At 41.5% G+C, this 20,744-nt stretch overlaps 2 protein-coding genes across 7 annotated transcripts in view; both read right to left on the bottom strand.

The window, feature by feature from the left end:
• The window catches only part of sh3bp5b (SH3-domain binding protein 5b (BTK-associated)), a 37,266-nt gene extending 28,015 nt beyond the window's left edge, over positions 1-9,251 (bottom strand). For all 3 annotated transcript variants that reach the window (XM_037074705.1, XM_037074706.1, XM_037074707.1), the window contains exons 1-2: positions 8,901-9,251; positions 6,806-6,868 (exon numbers count right to left, since the gene is read on the bottom strand). In XM_037074705.1, the coding sequence (XP_036930600.1) occupies positions 6,806-6,868; positions 8,901-8,978 (141 nt within the window). In that variant the 5' untranslated portion in view covers positions 8,979-9,251. The remainder of the gene's footprint in view (positions 1-6,805; positions 6,869-8,900) is intronic.
• A 6,537-nt stretch (positions 9,252-15,788) lies between these two features.
• LOC119006265 (trichohyalin-like) lies at positions 15,789-20,409 on the bottom strand. 4 transcript variants are annotated; one of them, XM_037074786.1, is made up of 8 exons: positions 20,278-20,401; positions 19,932-19,943; positions 19,514-19,606; positions 18,045-18,764; positions 17,820-17,939; positions 17,073-17,224; positions 16,851-16,966; positions 15,789-16,444 (listed from the first exon to the last, which is right to left on the bottom strand). In XM_037074786.1, the coding sequence occupies exons 1-8, from the start codon at positions 20,354-20,356 to the stop codon at positions 16,291-16,293; spliced, it is 1,446 nt and encodes a 481-aa protein (XP_036930681.1). In that variant the 5' UTR covers positions 20,357-20,401; the 3' UTR covers positions 15,789-16,290. The 4 variants fall into 4 exon arrangements, with proteins under 4 accessions (XP_036930681.1, XP_036930682.1, XP_036930683.1 ...); XM_037074787.1 differs by lacking the exon at positions 19,932-19,943 and having other exon boundaries at positions 20,278-20,409; XM_037074788.1 differs by lacking the exons at positions 19,514-19,606; positions 19,932-19,943; positions 20,278-20,401 and adding an exon at positions 19,098-19,205.
• Between the last annotated feature and the right edge of the window lie 335 nt (positions 20,410-20,744).

Genomic DNA, 20,744 nt, shown 5'->3' with positions numbered 1-20,744 from the left:
ACTTTCAAAGAACAAGAAGAAAAAGAGAAAAACAAGTCAGGAACTTAATGGATCCCTGTAGGGAAACTCTCCGCTTTGCCAGGGTCGGTTACACAAGTGATGTCAGGATGTTTTGGTGGCACTGGGTCGATCCAACATCCTGCGTCGGCAAATTAATTCCTTTGACCATGAAAGGTTGCATTTGATGCAACTGTCCAGCAGAGGAAATACTATTAAATCTCAAATGGCAAGACAGACGGACCCATTAAGACGAGATTTAGATTTATGGAGTCTAAGAAGACATACACTGTTCTTGGACATCTACAAATACTACGTCAGTGATAACTGAATTTGCCATTTTAGATGCTCATACATTCCTCATTCAAGAGGCTTCTTCAGTACTTGAGACTGGTGGGGAGTTCCAGACATGTTAATCTCTCAGGTCACAGGTTTCAACAGATACTTGTTGACATTTGGAACAGGAGGTCAAATTCCTCCCCACCAATAAAATCTCTGACCTTGTGGCTTGAAAGATTATCAAAAACAAGCTCAGTTTTCTAACATGACCCAGATCAAAAGAAGCTGCAATGGGAAGTGGATGAATTAATTAGTCAATTGGAAGAAAGTTAGCTGCCAAATATATTTTTATGATTGTTTAATCCTTCAAGTTATTTTCCAAGTCTAAATGTCAAACGTGTTTGTGACCAGCTTGTTGAATGTGCGGCTTTATTTGGTCATTTATGACAGTAAATGAAGAGTCTTTAAGTTTTGGACTGTTGGTTGGACAAAATATGCAATTTTAAGATATGACTTTATTGAACATGATCAGCAGATTCATCAATAATGAAAATAATTCGATAGCTGAAGCTCTACTGATGGCCTGGTTCCAGTCCTCTGGATCAGGGTCCAATCACAAAAATGTTTCAGTGTTTTTAGCTGTCAGTAAGAAGAATCAATAATGGGTTAACTAGTTACAGCTGTTTATATCTGTTTGCTCTGAGTTTATTTGCTGTGTTTGTATTTAGTTTTGATTGTTTTTGGTATAGGGTTAGGGTATTAATTCTAATGTTCCAACATGACTACCTGACTATCTACATCTTAAAAAAGAAATACCAGACAAATGGTGAAACGCATGGCTAAGATCAAAGCAGCTGTTGTGTATTGAATCACATGCTTGTGTCACAAGTCAGGAGCTTTCTTTGACTCTTCAAACGTGTCGAATTGAGTGAGAGGAAATGTCGTGTTGCAAATTTGGTGACGTCAATGTCGCCTTGCACATATAGAGTACACAACCGCTGAATACCACTTTGGTTTTCAATGCCTTTCTGATGTTATCGTTTGTATATGAGCACTTGTATTATTCTTATAATGAATAAAAACATTGTACATCCAAGACGAAGTGGCATCCTACTAAATGCTATGACAAATTCTCCTTCACTAATTAAGAACAATAGAACTGTTGTTAAGCTATCAGACAGTAACTTCTCACAACATCAACCCGCTTTGATCATTACTGAGATGTAATCAGTCATCTTCGATCTGAAACGAGTCCTGCAAGTCTGTTGTTGGCAACATGTAGTCGTTTTTCTAAAACCCACAACGTCACACATAAGTGTGATACTTCCCCAAACATGATGTGGAGTGAGAATACAGAGAAACAACTTGCGTGCTGAGGTATTTCACATTCATGCAGAAGGCAAAATGTTTGTTTATTGCTCGAGGTTTATTAGAAAATCTACTGATATTCATTGTGGCTGAGACGGCTGTTCTCAGACTGTGTTAAACAACCTTTTGGTGAACTTTAAAACTCAGAGCTGAGTAACCCTCTGAGGCCAGCGACTGGGATCTCATTATAACTGGGACTTGAGGCTTGATGTATAAAGAAACCTGCATTTGGAGAAAGTGTACAGTATTTTCCTGAGGGTCAAAATGATGAATGTGGTCACAGATCAAAGTTTATATGGTTTACTGCAACTTGTAATCTAGGCTAGTTGACCATTAGTTATTACTGTTACTGTTGTAGACTTAGTGAAGGGTCCGCTGGGTGCAGATCGGATTACTGTGAGCTGTTTACACAAATGTTTGCACCATCAGACATTTGATAATCCACTTTTAATTGGCTCAAAGGCTGAATTCAATCACAACTGCTCAAAAACAATTTTCAGTTAATTTGATGAGCGGCCTAAAAAAAGAAAGCTCAACCCAATTTATCCCGCAGGAGACCTCAGCCAAGGCCCACTTAAAGCAATCGTGTTAGTGTTTCATCAGAGTAACAACAGGCTGAAACTTGGAGGCTCTCAAACCAAAACTAAAGACAGCTGGAATTCACCATCAGCTACATCAACAACATTGATAGGTTTCTGTTTTTTTACACAAGTTCGTGCATCTTACTAGAAAGAAAAGTACTCTAGGAGTAACTGTGCAACCTTACAATATGCAGGTCCTTTTATTTCAGACCTAACAGAACGTCTTCCTTGTGATGAATTTACCCAGAAGCCCCGAGGCTACGCGGTGGTGCCGCAGTCTGAGGTGTCAGATCGATGCAGACAGCTGAAGCCATCGTCACTCTGCAGTTTGATTTCAGTGATGTCTGAAGTTTGTGATCTCTACTTTGAACGCATCCTTCCCTCCAGACGCCGACGTCAGTCAGTGCTTTCGTTTCTTCACCAATTTAAATTTGAGTCCATAGTTGATCTGTTAAACTGATGTTTCCACCCTTCAGCCAACTTTTATCTCCATCACTTCTTCAAAGAGACACTCTGTTCCACCCGTTTATCGTCTTTTAACCTCCGTGCATGACCTCCATTTCTAAGTCAACTGATGCATTAATACTGCATCAACAAAGCGATTTTGTTCCTTGACCACAGTGATGCGATGTCACTGTACTCTGACCGCATCAGTTCAGCCGAGCTGAAAATGTCTCAACAGCCATTAGAGACATTGTGATTAAAATACAGCATGAGGAGGAAAACACTCATGCTGCCCAGAAGATTAATCGTAGTGACTTTGGAGATTTTCTCATTAGAGCTGCAAAGACTAGTTGATGAATAAAAAACTGCAATGGTTCAAAATGTGAGTATTTTCTGTTAGTTGCAGCCATAGTGCTATTTATCAGACGTTAGCGTATTAACACACTAAACTAAGATGGTGAACATAACACGCATCCCTACTAAACATCAGTAGATTCTCAGATCTGTGTTGTCTTGTTGTGTCCGACAGATAAAATCCAGAGTCGTCCATTTACAGTGAAATAATCCTGAGGGAATCTGAAGTGAATGTTTTGCATTTGGCTCGATGTGCAAGTCAAATGATTCAGCAATCCTCCGAATGATTGCTGACTAGTTTCCTGCTAACTGTCTAATAGATTAATCAGCTCAACACTACCTTACAGACACGAAGGAGGAAACTAGACAGATTACAGTACAGTTGTTTTGGCTCTGGAGTCCTGCACACTATGGGGGGTTAAAGTGCTGACTTTCAGCTTTAAAAGGAAGGAATGTATCCCAGCCCTATTTTAACCTTGGTGAATGGACCACCGTTTCCACTCACTTTGTTATATCTGGATGAGAAAACCCTCAAATTCAAGCTGAAAGTCAGCAGTTTAACACCAATGTAATTGTTTCATTTTGACCCCAACAGGACTGTCGAAATACTTCGACTTCTCGTTATGCAACACATGAAATGTGACAAAGGTTATGAAGCAACACAACCAGCAATTATGAGAAAGAAAGCTTTTAAATGAGTCATAAACACAAATCCTCGACCTCTCCTCCTCTCTGTCCTCGCCTCTGTTTCTCAGTGATGCTGATGCAGACTGCAGTGCAGAGCCTCCGACCTCCAGCTCAAGACTCGGACGCTCACACTGTGACGCACTTCACCTTGTCAAGTCACGTACGTGTCCTGAGGCGTCATGTGTGGAACTTCTGCTACATTAAACTGAGTTTGCATCACTGCTGCGACACTGCATGAGGACACAACACTCCTCTCAGCTGCAGCATGAAGGCTTCAAATCAAAAGCCTCTTTAGGTTGCATGATATGATGAGCTCACACTAATGCTGCTGCAGACGATTTCAATCCCGGCACTAAACTACAGGGAGCTCCGTCAAAACTCAAGCGGAAAATGGGAAATTTGGAAAGGATTAATCCTGGATACCCTGTCAGCAGAGGATTTAAGCACTCTGCGTGCTTATGTAGGCAGCTGATGAATGAATAGAGGCAGAGTTTAGCAGGAATATCAACCTTTAAGGTCATGCCACTGCAAGTGTCTGTCCTCCCCCAGTGTTCTTGAGCAAAACGCTAAAAGAAAAGAAAGGATGCAACAAACGTTTCTTTTCAGCATCCATAATTATTTCCTAAATCTGTCCAAAAATTGGCGCAAAACTGGCAGCCACTGTCCAACCAAAAGAGGAAGAGGCTTTGTTTTCCTCGGTCACTATCCCCAGGTAATGATGGAACATATGAAATAACTGCAGAAACATCTACGCTGTAAATAAACAAGAAGGTGAAGAGGTAGAGTGATAGAAACCGAGGTAAAATAAGAGTGAATGGACGTGCATCCACTCAACAGAGACAAATCTCTGGTGTTGTGGCAAAGTCTGTTCCCTCATTGAAATGCGTTTCCCCTTAGTAACAAAATATGACCTTGTGTTTTCCTCTGCTGTTTTATTGGTAGCCATGTTGCTAACGCTATCTTTGCAGCAACGGTAACGCTGCAGGGAAACACTAGGAGGGGGGAAAAGTAGAATCGTCGTCCATTTCAGCTTTGAATAAAGACTGCAAGTGAAGGACTGCAGCTAATGAGCATTTTCATTGATGGTAAACAGATTTTTTGTGACCAAGAAAAATGTGGTCAGGTTATTTTCTGTTCATAGACAATTCAATGTATTGTCTTATTATTTCAGCTGTCAAAAACAGAAATTCAGTCGAGTGATTTTTTCCATTTCGACTGGATCTACAAATCCTTCTTTAAGGGCATTACTAGGAATTAGTTTGAGGGCGTTTCTTGATGCATGGTGTCTTTACACTTTATCTTAGAGTGTTAAGGATCTGCAGAGATAACCATCAACAAAGAGAGACTCAAGGACTATTATTGAGCTTTTCTCCCTCCCAGCAGTGGATGGTCATAGTCTTGCGGACAATGGACGTCTTTGTCGGACATGAAAACAACTTGACTTGATTTTGCAACCAGTGGAGCCGTAAAGAAAGGGCAGAAACAAAAATCAGTCACGGTTTAACAATAGCGTTAAAGACATCAGGCACATGGCCGGTTATCTACAGGAGGGTTGAAAATAGGTTCAACTGTCACGAAAGTAAACACAACACGGAGGAGACTCTGTACTCACGACAAACCACGGAATATTCGATTCTGGCGGAAAGTTATTTTCAGAAGTCCGCAAACACCAGAAATAACAGCAGTTAAAGCAGCGTAGACGGCTGGTGTGAAATCTGAAGAACACAGCTATGGTACAGACAAGATAATCCACCTGGAAGTTTGGTGAAATCATCCATCACCTGGACCTGCTTTGAATAAAGACTATGTCACCAACTCGTTAGATAGCACCATCGTGTACAATGTGAGGCTATGCGTATTTGAAAAGGGAATATATTTTCTCTATAGCCACATTTCCCCCCACAGAAATATCCCAAGGGCCGAGGAGCCTTAGTAAGAACTCTGCGTGTTTCCACCACAGGGACCAGGGTCTAAATTAACTTCAAATGATATTATTTTACCCTGCAAAAAGTCCCTGCTCAGGAGGGTACTTTCCAAGAGTACATAAACTCTGGGGACGGGACTTTCAGCGCTGAAGCATTTTATTTCAGCCACCATTTTTCTTTTAAATCTGCAGCTGCAGACACATCCAGTTCATGAACATTGTGCTTTGACACTTGGAGTCATGGAGTCACAGGAGAAAGCAAACAAATGATGGACAGAAACAAAGTCAAAAGTTGAACACTTGAAGGGGAAAAATGCTAAATTCTTTAGCGACAAGGAAAAGACAACAACGGGCTGCAGGAACCTTTTAGCAAAATCACAGAGAAATGTCTTGTTGAATAAAATATGTGTCATTCAGGAGAAAGAAACCCTGTGCAGACACAAACTAATGAACTCGTGTTCACTTCACCCTCTCAGCTGCCTCATTAGCACCATGTTCAACTCTCAGCATGACAAGAATCTGGACTTTCACCTCTATAAAGCTGCATACTGCCGACCTACATATACAGTATGTAAGTCATCTGACTTTACTGGGCTTTAATGGGATTCAAAGATCACTTATGCAAGTTAAAGAATCTTGATGGGTCAAATATCTGTCATGACCTTGCAGTGCATTACACTGGTCTCTGCAGGAGTCCATACCATTATGAAAAAGTTGTTTAGCGAGACTATAAACTTTACGTGCTTTGCTCTGAATACAGCACCCAGTAAAAATCCTTTAAATACCTAAATTAGTTTATTGCATCACAACATCTCAGTTTCTCTCTCAAAACTAGACGCAGGCAGATTCCTTGAAGGCTTAAATCTGCTGACAGAGAACAAAATGTGAACTTTACAAACAGTTTGGCCTGGAGACGGAGCAAAGGTCCTGCTGTAATTCAGGAGAAAAACTGCTGAATCTGCACAGTGATGCCCTCACAACAACACGTAAACTGACAGGTTGATTTCACAGAGCTGTCGGCGAGCAGAAGATGTGACGTCTTATCTGCTGGCAGCGGTTACGTGCCTGCGATTTCAGGCTCTATCAGTCAAACTGGTAAAAAAAAAAAAAAAAGAAAAGAAAAATTGACACACTGCTCGAACACACAGATAACAGTCTGCATGGGACTGACCTCCAGCTCCGTCTCACATCTGTTGATGTCATCGGTGGACTGGTTGAGTTTCTCCAGCTCCCCCTGGAAGATATGAAGCAACACAGTGAGGAGGAGGAGGAGGAGGAGGAGGAGGAGGAGACAGGAACGTGATATAATATGTGATCTGGAGGTACAGGAGGAGGAATGAGCAACATCTGGAAACAATAAGAAGTTACACAGGACTCCATGGAATTTGAAAATATTAATTTTTAACTCAGAAAACTGTCCAAACTGAAGTTCACATTCACCCATAAAACAACTTTAGCAAAGTTCAACATCAATTATTACCTTAACTGTTCAATAAACTCTGACTGAGAGTGCTGAGAGGAACTCACTGAATGAATACTGACTTTGTGAAGCAGAAACACTGAATGTGAACACTGCAGATTTCACTCTGAGCTGCAGTTAACTATGAAGAACATTTCTCACATTTTTGTCCATTTGTAACAGAATAATAAATAAAGCGGTGACCCAGACTAGACCTGCAATTATTAATTGATTCAATCTGCAAATATTTTGACAATCAATTAATCATTTAAATAATTTCTAAACGGGTTCGGACTTAATAATTATACGTATTTGCTTGATTTATTTGTCATTTAGTCGCAGGCTCGAGTTTTGGGGTCTTTGGTAGTGTTGCCAGTGTTGGTTCCATTGTGCTGTAAAAATGGACTTGGGCAGGTGGACAGAACTCAATACAATACATTATATCAAAATTACATTCATAATTTGTTTTAATTAGTTCTTCAAAAACAACCAGTAACTCCATATTTGTTTTTTAGGCCAGATTTTGTGCAGCTGTTGAGCTGGAAGGCAACCTGGCAACACAGGTCTCTGGGGTTTTAGACTGTCGGTCGGGCAAAAGAAGGAATTAGAAGACGTCACGTTCAGCTCTGGGAACGTGTGATGAGCATTTATCTTCCGCACCAAACAACCTTTCTTACCGATATAAAACTGAATATGTTTAAGTTCTGGAGAGTTGATCAGACAATTCAAAGACATCACAGACATTCATTGATATTTTGGACAATTTGTAGATCATTTTAAAAACGAATCCAGAAGATTCTCGGCAGATTAAATCATGATGAAGAAAAAATACCACAATCACGAATTAACCATGTAAGAGCTGATAAATCAATGAACATGAAAGGAACCGTGACGGGGCTGCAACTCACAATCAATTGATCAGTTTGGTGTAGAAAATGTTGATCAACCCAAATAAACATCCTGCTTATTGTCACAGTGGAGGAAGGAAAAAAGAACATATTCATATCTAAGAAGCTGGAATAACGACTCTTATAAATACTCAAAGTGAATGATTGATTAACAAAATAGTTCCTGATTGATTTAATAACTGACAATGAATTGCTGCCCACAATCTTTAATATTTTGTGTTGTTTCTCAGAACCTGAAGTCATTAATAATTTCTTTCTTCCACATCCTACTCTGTTACATTTCTCACTCTGTCTTCTTCACAGTATAAATACTTGAGACTTAATATTATTCATCATTTTCATATTTTCTACCTCATTTTTCTTTGTATTTTAGACAAACACTGTAACTTTACATTAAAAATCTTTTCATAAACACACATTTCAACTCATCTTTAACCTTGAGTGAATATTAAAATGTATGACTAACAACGCTGTCTGCTTCACTGTTTATATCCAAACTGAGCATTTAAGCTCATTAATTAGCCTCTTGTGTTTGTTTTTTAACCACATTAGCATGAACTGAAGTGATTTCAACACATTTGCATCAGCATCAGATTCGCCACCTTCTTCACATCCAGCTGTCGCAGCTGTACGAGTTAATCCAGATGTAAAACAACATGTAAGCTGAAGAAAACATGATTAAAAGTTTATAACATTTAATAAGAAGAGACACTGGTGCGTTTGAGGACACTGATGATGTGTTTGCGGACAGGCAGCATCATGCTAGGACTTTGTTCTCTGTTAGCTTGCAGCGCCGTGTCGGCTGCGCTACACAATGAGTCCGGATCGATTTAAAAAAAAAATAAAAAAAATACAACAAATACTAATCGATACCAGCATGGATGTATGGGAGTAGCTACCTGGATTCTGGGGTCCACCTCCTCGTCCTCATATTCGGCCTCGTCGTCGGACCGGTGCTCCTTCTCTGGACGGTCCATACCGGAGGTGAAGGACAGATGTCAGAGCCGAACAAAGACGCGTTAACGTTACACCGGCGGACTCAGAGACGCCAGTGTCATCTGTGTCAGCCGCGCACCACACGTTAGATTCACCTATATATTCACTTATAGCACCAGCGTGAGGGTCGTTTGTTTTAAAAGGAGGGTTTAACGAAGACGAGCATCCCGTGTTTGTATCCACCGAGGGGGGGGACCGAGCGGCAGCAGCAGCGTCTCTCCCCGCTCAGCTCTCCCTGCACACTGAGCCCGATGCTGAAATGACCGGAGCTCCGCTCAGACCGGGAACGCCCCCTTCAGAGAGGCTGCGAGGGTATGACAGGTCATCAGTGCCCCGCAGCGCGGTGACACGCTGGGGGAGGAGCTGACTGTCATACAGCTGCGTCTAAAAACAGAAGAATATCATAGAAAAGTTCATTTTCCCCCCTTAATTTTATCCATAAGATGAAACTTTCATATATTCTAGATTCATCAGACATAACGTGACATTTTTCAAGCTTTATTTTTCCTGCCATACACCTTCACACTGTATTTTCCCAGCTTGGGATCAATAAAGTCTATCTATCTATCTATCTATCTATCTATCTATCTATCTATCTATCTATCTATCTATCTATCTATCTATCTATCTATCTTTGTTTTAAATTTGATGATTAGATTACATGTGATAAATAAAAAAAAAAGCAGCAGCAATAATAATAATTATGATAACAATAGAATAAAATAAAGTGCAAATCTGAAAACTGCAGTTATGCATGTGCAAAGATATAAACAGTGGGGACGGTCGTGAGGTAGAATAAACTACTATCTGTTGTTTAGGAGTCTGATGGCCGTGGGGAAGACAGAGTTCTGTAGTCTGGTGGTTTTGGACTGAACACTTCTGTCGCTCCAGCCTGAGGGCAGCAGTGTGAACAGTCCATGCTGGGGATGGGTGGAGTCTCTGAGGGTGGAGGCAGCTCTCCTGTGGACTCTGCCGTGGTAAACGCTCTGCAGAGAGGACAGTGGAGTTCTGGTGGAGTTCTCCTCAGTCTTTACCACTCTCTGCAGGCGACTGTGGTCCAAAGCAGAACTGCTGCTGTAACAGACGAAGGAATGAAAATCCAAAGTCCAGTGTCTCAAAATTATTAGAATGTTACGTAAAACCAATCGGAGAAATGATTCGTGGTATAGGATACAATGGTCAGCACACCATGTACATGTAGTTTTAGCAGTGTGGGGAGGTGCCAAGTCAAATCAAATCAAATCAAATTGATTTACTAGTGTGGCCACAGAGTAAAGAATATGACGGCTTGAGTTTACACAAAACTGGCAACACAGACAGAGTGGTAGAGTTGTTTAGACTTGTTATCAGAAGGTTGCTGGTTTGATTCCCCTGGTCTGCATGTCGAAGATACTGAACCCCAAACTGCTCCTGATGTGCTGTCAGCACCTTTCAGGGCAGCCAGGGAATTTATGAATTACTGTAAGTCACTTTGGACAAAAGTGTCTGATAAATGTAAATGTGACAATATTCTGCCTCTGTGTGAAAGTTAGGGTGAGCCGGCAGCACAGGAACAGAAGTGTGACGTTCTAAAGGTGTTCACAACTAAACAGATCCACATCAAATAAAAGAGAAATGTCTCACACTTCAACCCACAAAGCAACGTTACAGGACCAAACCAACAGGAATGTGGTAACTTGTGCCTTTATCTCCCAAAGAGGCATCAAGAGGTTTGTTTTCGAACACTGGGGAACCAGACGGGAATCCTCCTGATTATCCTGACAACTTTTACATAATAATGCAGAACTTTTACTCACAATATGGTATTATAGTATAAACATAAGCCATTAAATCAGGTCTGACCATGTCTGAATATATCTGTAAACCCTGACACATAACACCATGTCACTCTAAGATGACATGTATCTGTATCTCCTCCTCGTCCTGCCCTTTGGACTCACTGACGGTCATGTTGTCCTGTGTTTGTGTGTCAGCATGACAAGATAAACTCCTCAACACTGTCTGTGCTTGGAAATTGATTCTTATCTCTGAGTAACTAACACATACAATCTCGTTAAGAAGTGGTGAATGCTGCTGTAACTGTTCCTAGAAGAACCGACACAATGATGTTATTTTATTACGTTGTAAATCACACAGAAAAATTACATCTAATGTAATCATGGACGAAGATTTAGTTATTTGCAGCCAACAGATATGAGACTGCAGGCAGTTAAAGAGACTGACGGCCTCATTTAACATGTGAATTGCTAAAGAGCTCCCAGTCAAAATTAGGCCCACGTTGAGATCACTCTTCCCTAATTCCTGATATAAGCAGCTGTAAATGATGTTAACACAGTTTCCCAGAATAATCTGCAGTTTAACAAAAGCGCGTGTGTTCACGGATGAAAGAGTTTTCTCTCTCTGAACAGCAGAAACCCGGTGAACCCTGATGTTTTTTCCCAGGCAGTCGTTATAAAACTGTGAAATTAATCAGTTTAAATCACGAACGTCCGAGCTGAAATGTTTGGTTTTGTCTGAGCACATCTGATCATCACACATCACAGCGAGGTCAGCTCGTAAGATTGAAACTATGTGCATGTCTGATGTTGACAGAGACAGGCTGGAATTTGCGTCCTGCGCTGTATTTGACGAACTCTGAGAACATAAGAGATTCATCTTCAAACCAAATACACCAGAGTCCTCAGGATGGCCTCTTATCTGCTGTCAGAGGGAACAAAAAACAGTCGTATCGCCTCTGAAATATTTCAGATATGCAGAAGGATGCAGGCTCTCTGCAGAGACAGACACACACACTTTCTCTCCTCATACTCGAATCACCTTTCACATCTTCTGTTTTCATTCCTCCTGCTCAACAGAGGAGAAAGTACTGAAAGCACTGAAAGAGACTGAAAAGACGGCGGCCCGAGGTGACATTAAAAAAACCGTTGCATAACCAACACAATGAGCCTGCTTTACCTCGAGGAGCAGCTCAGACAGAAGGTATCGAGGCTCTGAGGAGGGAGGAGACGATCGGCCCAGGAAACAAAGCTTAAGTGGCTTCTCCAGCAGACCTGCCATCAGATTTCTACTGCGTTCCCCCTGAAGGACACGTCAGGACACAGATGGAGACTTAAATATATTCATCACCATCAGGTCTTTTATAACAAAGCAGGAATGCGGCCTCTATTCACCCACATTCGCCCACATCATCTGTCCTTCACACACAAGACACAGTCTGTACAAAAGATACTGGAACATTGACTGAACATAGAGGGTTAAAGGTCCAGTGTGCAGGATTTAGGAGGATTAAGCAGCCAAGATGGCAGAGAAAAATGTAAAAAAAGATTTTTTCCTGCACACCTCAGACACACATTTGTACAATACTTTTCATATCACGGTCGCATTTTATTCTCAACAGCGTCAGCAGGAGTCACACTGGAAAGACGTGCGCTGTGTCTCAGTTCAGGTCTGCATCCTTCACACCAGCATTTGAACGCCACACGAAGGTCGTCCCAATTCTCCTCCAGATGCAGCCCACAAATGCTCCTTCTTTTCCCTGTTCTTGGAGGATGCACCGCTACAATGCTTCGTGGCCTCAGATATCCCAAGATTCTTTGCACACCTGAAAAAGAAGAAAGAAAAGAGAGAAAATGGCGACATTGCGTGACATAGATCGTCACTTTCGCGGGCCTGGGAGGCAGAAATCGTGACGTAAGGGAAAAACATCTGGTGACGCAACCAGGAAATGCTCCAGAGACTAGACCGTCCCAACAGCGGCTGACGTGGTTAACAAGAAGGACTCGCCTGCGAAGACCACAAAGGCCGAGTCCTTCAGAGGAGGCAGACCCTGAACTGAGACACGGCGATGGGGTGGCCATTTCCTCGTCATCTCGCCATGCTACATCTTTCTGATGGAACTTCTATTTGCCGGGGTGATGTCTGCAAAAACATGTGTGTGCTATCCAGTATCTTTCTGGGGGACGGTAGAACGCTTCCAAGCCACTAACCACTGTTCGAGACTGTGTCTCATCATCTGGAAGTTTGAAACCACTGGATATTTTTAACAAGATCTTGGCACATTTTGGAGTATTTGTAGCCAAATCGTTTTGTTTTCTGATTTGTAACCGAGTGTTTTGTGCCTTTACCTACCGGACAATTTCAGAACAAGGCGTACGTTCTGTCTCGGAACATAAAGTCGGCTCTCAGTGTGACACCAGATGCTTGGGGTTAAATTCTTCATGTCTTTCCTCTCCTTACTATCAAATTTGGCAGCTCTCACTCTCGACCGTCCAGACATTTCGCTGACACTCTTATCCAGAGCCACTCACAACGTGGGCCTCACGAGAGTGAGTTTAATTTAATTTAAACAGAGGCGATCTGCTTCTCTCCTGCTGTGAAAACAACCACTGTCTGACTGTCACGTACCACACACAGCACACTGTTAATACTCTGCATTGAGTTACACTCGCCGTTTAGCCGTTTAGCCGTTTAGCTGACGCTCTCATCTAGAGTTACTCACAATGAGGACAAGAGCGGGAGCTTCGTGTGTCTCAGATCGGCGACATTACGAGGCAGACGTCAGCACAAAGAGGCTGATCAGAAGAGAGAGGCGCGTTCAGAGGCAACGTTCTCTGTCAAAGTGTGTGTTTATTATCACGACAGGATTAAAACCTCCATGTTTTCAGTAGATATCAGGAATCTGCTGACGGCGTCCGGCCCCGGCAGAGACCACATGAGGGCTGGAATGTTTAAAATAGTTTGCATATATGTGTCTCAGTCTGCAGATACATGTCATATCTCGCTGTGTTTTTCTTTTCTTTCTAATCTGGAGTTAAAATACTTGTGACACAACAAGGATACATTAACATAAGTTAAGGCAGTAAAACTAATGTTTCTAATGAAGGTGTTCATGTTAACTAAGGTGATAATTTATACATGATTTACTGGTATGAAGACTATTAGTATCAGTAAAATGACTATAATATTAGGTAACTGTTAACTTATTGTTAGTTAATGCATATTACTGCAGACAGCTTACTGTGGAGCTCAGTATTCATCCTGCAAATGGAAAAAGACCTTATTGGGCAGGAATCTAAAACTGAACTCCTAATTTGTATTCATATATTTAAAAATCAACATTTATGCGAGTATATATCATGTTTCCCCGCAGCACACCCAAATGTATTTTCCATACATCACTGTCAGTTTACTCTGAGAAGACAGATCCTCCTGTCTGGAGCAGCAATACATCACGCTGACAGTAAACTAATAGACACACTCGGGCTCACACACACTGTGGTCAGGGTTGTGACCGAGGTGCAGGAGCAGCGAGAGGACGCCGCCGTCCGTCTCCTCGTCTTTTTGTAAAAAGGCTCTGACGTATCCTGTTGTTCAGATAAATCACCGGCAGACACACGACATGCTGATGTGACTCTGGATATCCTTCAGGGGCGGCGGGGCGGCGGCGGGCTGTCAGCAGGCGCATCATCTGGGTTGCAGAATAATGTGGCGTGTCAGCAAATCTGCACTTTCACCTTCAGAGTTAGGAGGAGGCCTTTCAGGAAGTGGAACCCACCTAAACATCTGACACGGCATCGTCACAAACCTAAAGAAATGTGAAGGTCCAACAGGAACTCTGGTGGTTTGATTTGCCTTCGAGCTGAAGGAGATTTTGTGGTCATGTCTCATGGAAACCGTCGCTCAGTGTTGGTGGGAGACGAGATGGGTTTGTGACGTGTAACCCAGCTTCTACATGATGAGCCCGTGTGCTGTTCAGGATGTTACATAACAGCGCGGAGGCAGAAGGTCATGAGGTAGACCTCGAATCAAGGCTGAGGCTCCTGACCTTTCCGTCCCCGCCTCTCTGACTTCCTCTCTGCTTCCTGACGACAGGAACAGGAACTGGGGTGGTGCTGTTCTCCTCACGGACATCTCTCCAACAGCAGCTCATCCGTCTTTTAGCTTCCGGCGCAACACGTCCAAGGCAACGTTAGACCGAGTTCTGCTGTACTGGGCCTGGAGATGATGTTTGTCTCCCCTCAGTGACGATGTTGGACAGGTAAACGAGACTTTAAGGTTGATATAAACAGGAACTATATGAGAACGCAGAATCAGTTTTGGATTTTAGAGCATTAACTTTTCAGATAACTGATTCAATAAATTACAACGCTTAATAAATATGTTTTAGCATTTTCATGGCTCAGCTGTATAAGAAAACATTATATTTCATGTTGGCCCAGGACTCCAGGATATGGAGCTTCACGACGACCTTCAGTGGAATAATGTTGTTCAGGACTAAATCTGTTGTTTTTGTAAGATATCTTCATCTTTATTTGCTCATCCCTGCACACGCTCAGGTGTGGTCGTCATACTCTGACAGTTCCACAGAAGAGGTATTTATGTGACTATGTTCCAACACTGTGCACTTACTCATGTTTTCATTACATATTTTAGCTTTAACAATTAGTTTCATGACATTATAGGACCAATAAAAACACAGTTAAAGGGAAACGCCACCGTGTGTTTACAGGTCTCAGGGAGTGCTACTGCATTCTAAAAGAGTGATGTCAAATCTTTCGTAGCTTCAGGGGAAACTGCAAGTAATCTCCCAAAAAAATGGTCTCAAGTGATGTCACTCAGGCTAAGTTGCATTGTGGGTAATGTAGCGCCATTCGTCTAAAACCTTCAGAGAAACACAGAAGCATTACAGCTAAAATCTTGATGTGAAAGTCATCAGTATCGCAGGTTTTTTTTTACCCAACAGTGTCAAGGTGTATATTTTGTGTGCTTGTCTGTATTTCATGGTCAAATCATCTTTATTGTCATATTAAAATATACGTTAAACAAGATAATACAAAGATGATACAAGACACATATAGTGAACTGAATGCTTGATGTTTGGTTTAACGCTGCAGAAATATGTTTGTTTTTTTAACTGCGTGAGCAGCAGGAGGTGAGACACGTCCTCCTGACCAAATATAGAGCTACTGAATCCTTTTCTGATTTAAAAAAAAATCACTTACAGCTGCTTTAAGTCATTTAAAACAATTCCAAAGAGTTATAATCAAAAATACTTTTCATTAAGTTGGAGGGTTTAGAAACATAACAATGCTCTGTAGAGGACAATAATATCAAAATTACACCCTCTAGTGGTCACCAGCTGTTAGTACAACTCCATTTGAACAAAGTCTGTCATGAATTAGGTATTAAAATAAAGCATCAGTAATTACAACAAACAAAAGCCATGAATATATGTACATATTATTGTGTGTGACAGAGTGTTAGGCCGATTCCAGATGTGCTTGTTGTGTGCGGTCAGCTACAGATGTTGCGTTGTTGCATCTCACACATCCAGAAGTGCTGGTGTTGACAGCTGCCCAGGAACCAGTTGTTCCAGGATGACGAGCCCTTGTCAGCATATGCGCAGTACTCACATGGATGAAGCTGATACAACGGATTGTTCCAGTTTCTACAAAACAAAACACAAGACGCTGTCTGAGTGGATTTGGTGAGAGCGGAACTGTGCGAGTCTGAGTTTACTGGTGTTCATGTGTAGAGACCCTGATGATACTACCAGCAAAGTTTCATGTTGTGTCGAGCCTTCTTACTGTTACTTACTGTCTTATTTAAAATCTTAAAAGTGCCTCTTTTGTCATAAGGGTTAGGGTTAGGGTTAGGGTTTACATGAAGGTTTGACTCATATACATTTACAAAAAAAAAAAGCCTAGGTTGCATTTTTGGTGAGAGTTTTGCTTTAAAGTAAAAGGCGGACTTGCCAAAGACACACAGACACCTTTCAAAGATTAAAAACAACACATCACAATGTTATACAGCAAGCTAACATGTTGAAACGGTACATCAGTCACCCTGCTTACGTATAATGCAGCTGGCTTCCATCCTCCAGCATCCAGTTGCAGGTCAGGAGATCTTGTCGCTTTCTCAAGCCCATCCACATTTCTAAACTGCATCCAAAAGTACTGACTACTGCCTGCTGGGAGGGAAGTGAAATTGTAAACCGTCAGTCATTGTTGTTAGAGAATGAAGTGGCTGCAGGGTAATACAGTATACTAGGTTTATATAATACAGCTCAAAAATACCTCTTCTGCTTCATTATTGAAAACAACCAAATGAGCTCCTTTGGTCTCACAGTCATGTTTGGCATAATCCCAGGTGTTTGTCTCCGGGGAAAGCAGGTAACAGGCGGACTTGTATGACCGCCATCCTGGGGGACAGCTCGGGGTGTTTCGCTCTGCAGAGGAACCAGCACAAGACAGGACGCATCAGGACAAGACGGGACACGACAGAACGAGACAGAACAGGACGAGGTGGGACGGGACCAGACGGGTCAATAATGTGTCAGAAAATAAGGTGCAAACAAACAAAACTGATCAGAAGAAAGATAAAACAGAACAGAACAGCATGACCAATGACAGTTCAAGGTGTGGTCCATCACCATGTTGATGCAGAACCATCACTGTAGTCCCGACCCTGAACAACAAGGACTGTAATAACATCAGAGACCATGGACAGGTTGGTATATATAACAATATTTAATAGGTCTATGGTAAAACTTCCATCTATTTTTTTTGGAAAGCTTTGTCACCATAATTCAAACTGAAAATCATTTTATTTACTGATGATGTGATGATTTATATGATGATGGTTCGGATCCACATTTAAAAAATGCTCCAGGGTCGACTTGGTGATAGAATCTGATTCGTCTGTAAAACATTTCCAGAACTGCTGTAAAATGTTGCTAATAAGTGCCACATTAGAATTAACACCAAATGGACTGATGTCCACCGTCGCTGCCTCAAAATATATGAACTGAAAAACTCTCTCACCTGTTTGTTGTTTGCAGATCGTCTCATTTAACATCCTGTTGTCTTCAATCAGTTGAGTTTTCTCTCGTTTCAGTCGGTTATTTTCTTGAACCAGATGATCTCTCTGATGGAGCAACTGATCTTTCTCTTGATTCAGTTGGTCTTTATCGTGATTCAATCGATTGTTCTCTTGAAGTAATTGATCTTTCTCTTGTTTCAGTTGATCTTTCTCCCGAATCAACTGATCTTTCTCACATTTCATCTGGTTTGTCTGTCGTTTCAGTCGGTTATTTTCTTGAACCAGATGATCTCTCTGATGGAGCAACTGATCTTTCTCTTGATTCAGTTGATTGTTCTCTTGAAGCAATCGATCTTTCTCTTTTATCAGTTGGTCTTTATCGTGATTCAATCGATTGTTCTCTTGAAGTAATTGATCTTTCTCTTGTTTCAGTTGATCTTTCTCCCGAATCAACTGATCTTTCTCACATTTCATCTGGTCTGTCTGTCGTTTCAGTTGGTTATTTTCTTGAACCAGATGAACTCTCTGATGGAGCAACTGATCTTTCTCTCGTCTGAGCTGGTCTTTATCTTGATTCAGTTGATTGTTCTCTTGAAGCAATCGATCTTTCTCCTCTTTCAGTTGATCTTTCTCTTCTTTCAGTTGATCTTTCTCACATTTCAGCTGGTCTGTCTGTTGTTTCAGTTGATCTTTCTCTCGAACCAGACGATCTCTCTGATTAAGCAACTGATCTCTCCTCCGAACCAGTTGGTATTTATCTTCTTTCAGTTTATTTTTATCTCGAAGCAACTGATCTCTCTCCTGAAGCAGCTGATCTTTACCTTGTTTCAGCTGGTCTTTATCTCGAAGCAGTTGATCTCTCTCTGAAATCAGGTCTCTGATGTCGCTATCTGACATCCTGGTGATATTGCTCGTCGAGTCGTGGTCTGAACTGTTAGAACACTGAACTGCAGGGAAAGAAAACAGATGAGAAGATTGTGGATCCCGAATCAGAAATACATTATTATTAACATATTTACTTTCTTGTTGAGAATTCAATGAGAGGATCAGTATCCTGTCATTAACGCTGAACAACAATCAGGTGGTGGTTAGCGTAGCAGCCGAGCCAAGATTACCATGAATGAGCTACTGGTCTGCTAGTTGACCATTGTTGTATGAGCTGTAATACTGTTATCTCATGTAATAGATTACCAGTAACAGATTATCACAAGGCAAAAGGAAGCGTGGAAGCACTCCTGGATGACAGACTCGTGGATGTTAACATTACAGGTCGTCCTCACCTGAGCTGGAACATTAGCTCAGAGGTGCTAGCCTCTAGATAAAAGCTTCTTCCTGCACAGTGACACAGTTGGTGGGTGTAGTCGAAAAGACACCTCATGTAAGTGGGTCGAAATTTCTTTTGCAAATGTATTTTTGGAGCTTTGAGCATCACAACCTGAGTGTCACCTAGATTCATTATGTTCCAGGGAGGACCGACATTTCAACAGCCGATATCTCAAAAACGCAACAACTCAGATCACAAAGGTGGTTTCTTCTGTTTTTGTGGTGAACTGTCCCTTTTAAAAATGATGACTCATATCAGCAGGAACTGAAAATAACCTGTAGTGTCCGTTTCTGGTGGAAGTCATTATGCGTTGCGTACGAGTGTATTCATCCTGTGGTGTGATGCGGTGTGATGTGGTGGGCTGAGACTCACCAGCCTGTAGCTGAACTGAAACGTTGATGGCGGTCTGTACGATGCACAGCAGGCCAAAGCTGAGTCCAACAAAAAGGAGAATTTTTGACCTCCCTACAGGAAGATAAAAATACATACCACCCATCATAATTATAGCCAATCCAGCCGTGTGTCTATAAGCACTTCTATTTATTTCATAAACAGAGATGTTTTTTAGAGGATTAAACTCGAGCGGACTGAGCGGTTTTGCAGAATAGATACAACATCCTCAAAAAATAAGAGGAAGTGGCTGTAAAAGTTTCTATGAATATTCCTGAAAATGTCACAGATGTAATAAAACCACTAGTGCTGTACAAGTGTATTCGTCTTACAGACAGAGTCATCTACCAAATATTCAAATGCAGAGTTTCTCTAGACAAGCTTTATGAAAATCACTTACTAGAGAGGCTGCCTGCTAACCAACATGTGACGTGTCCGACATGGAAAGACAAAGTTAAAACTGTTAAAAACCTCAAAAATAAGAATATGAACTCTCATGGGTAAATCACAGGTGTATTTGTCTGAGGGGAGTTTTTGCTGCTGGTTACAGTTTCTGTGCATTCACAATGAGCTTACAAAACAAACCAAAACATTGAAAAGTATTAAAAAAAACTTTCATCCCACTAAACTTGACTGAAATAAATCTGTGTTTCTGAAGTAGAAATGTCAAGGGTCTGAGGTCACAGCACAGACAGATACAGGGACAATGGACATAATGAAAAAACATTCAGGTAAAATATTTGTACCTGAAGGAGAATTCCCTCTCTGCTGCTCTCCAGCGCGCCGATCACCAGCTGGTGAATTGACGTATTGGTTTATCTCCATTCTTCTCACAGTGAGCGACTTGGAGCTTCACTCATCAGTTACCTTTTGTGTTATTGGTGTGCGGATGTATACGTTTCATCATTCACTATTTATGCCACGTGATTTATGAGGCAATGTCGCAGTGACGTGCGTGTCATCGACCACAGATAACAAAAAAAAAAAAAAAAAAAGGTGTTAATGCAAAAACACAAAGACAGTGTTGACAGAAGCAACACAGTCCTGATTACAGTCACTGATTATTACTAAGTGTTTCCACCTCGAGTGTAGCGTGTTGAAGCTGTTTCTCTAAGATCAATACATACAGGAAGTGATGCGATGTATGTGATGTATGTTGGTGACAAACAGAAGAAGGAAGGAAGAGTTTGCTCTTCACCTCGGTGGGCTTAAC

This window comes from Acanthopagrus latus, chromosome 17 (genome assembly GCF_904848185.1).
Source record: "Acanthopagrus latus isolate v.2019 chromosome 17, fAcaLat1.1, whole genome shotgun sequence".
NCBI lineage: Eukaryota > Metazoa > Chordata > Actinopteri > Spariformes > Sparidae > Acanthopagrus > Acanthopagrus latus.
This window is presented reverse-complemented; position numbering and strand designations above follow the sequence as displayed.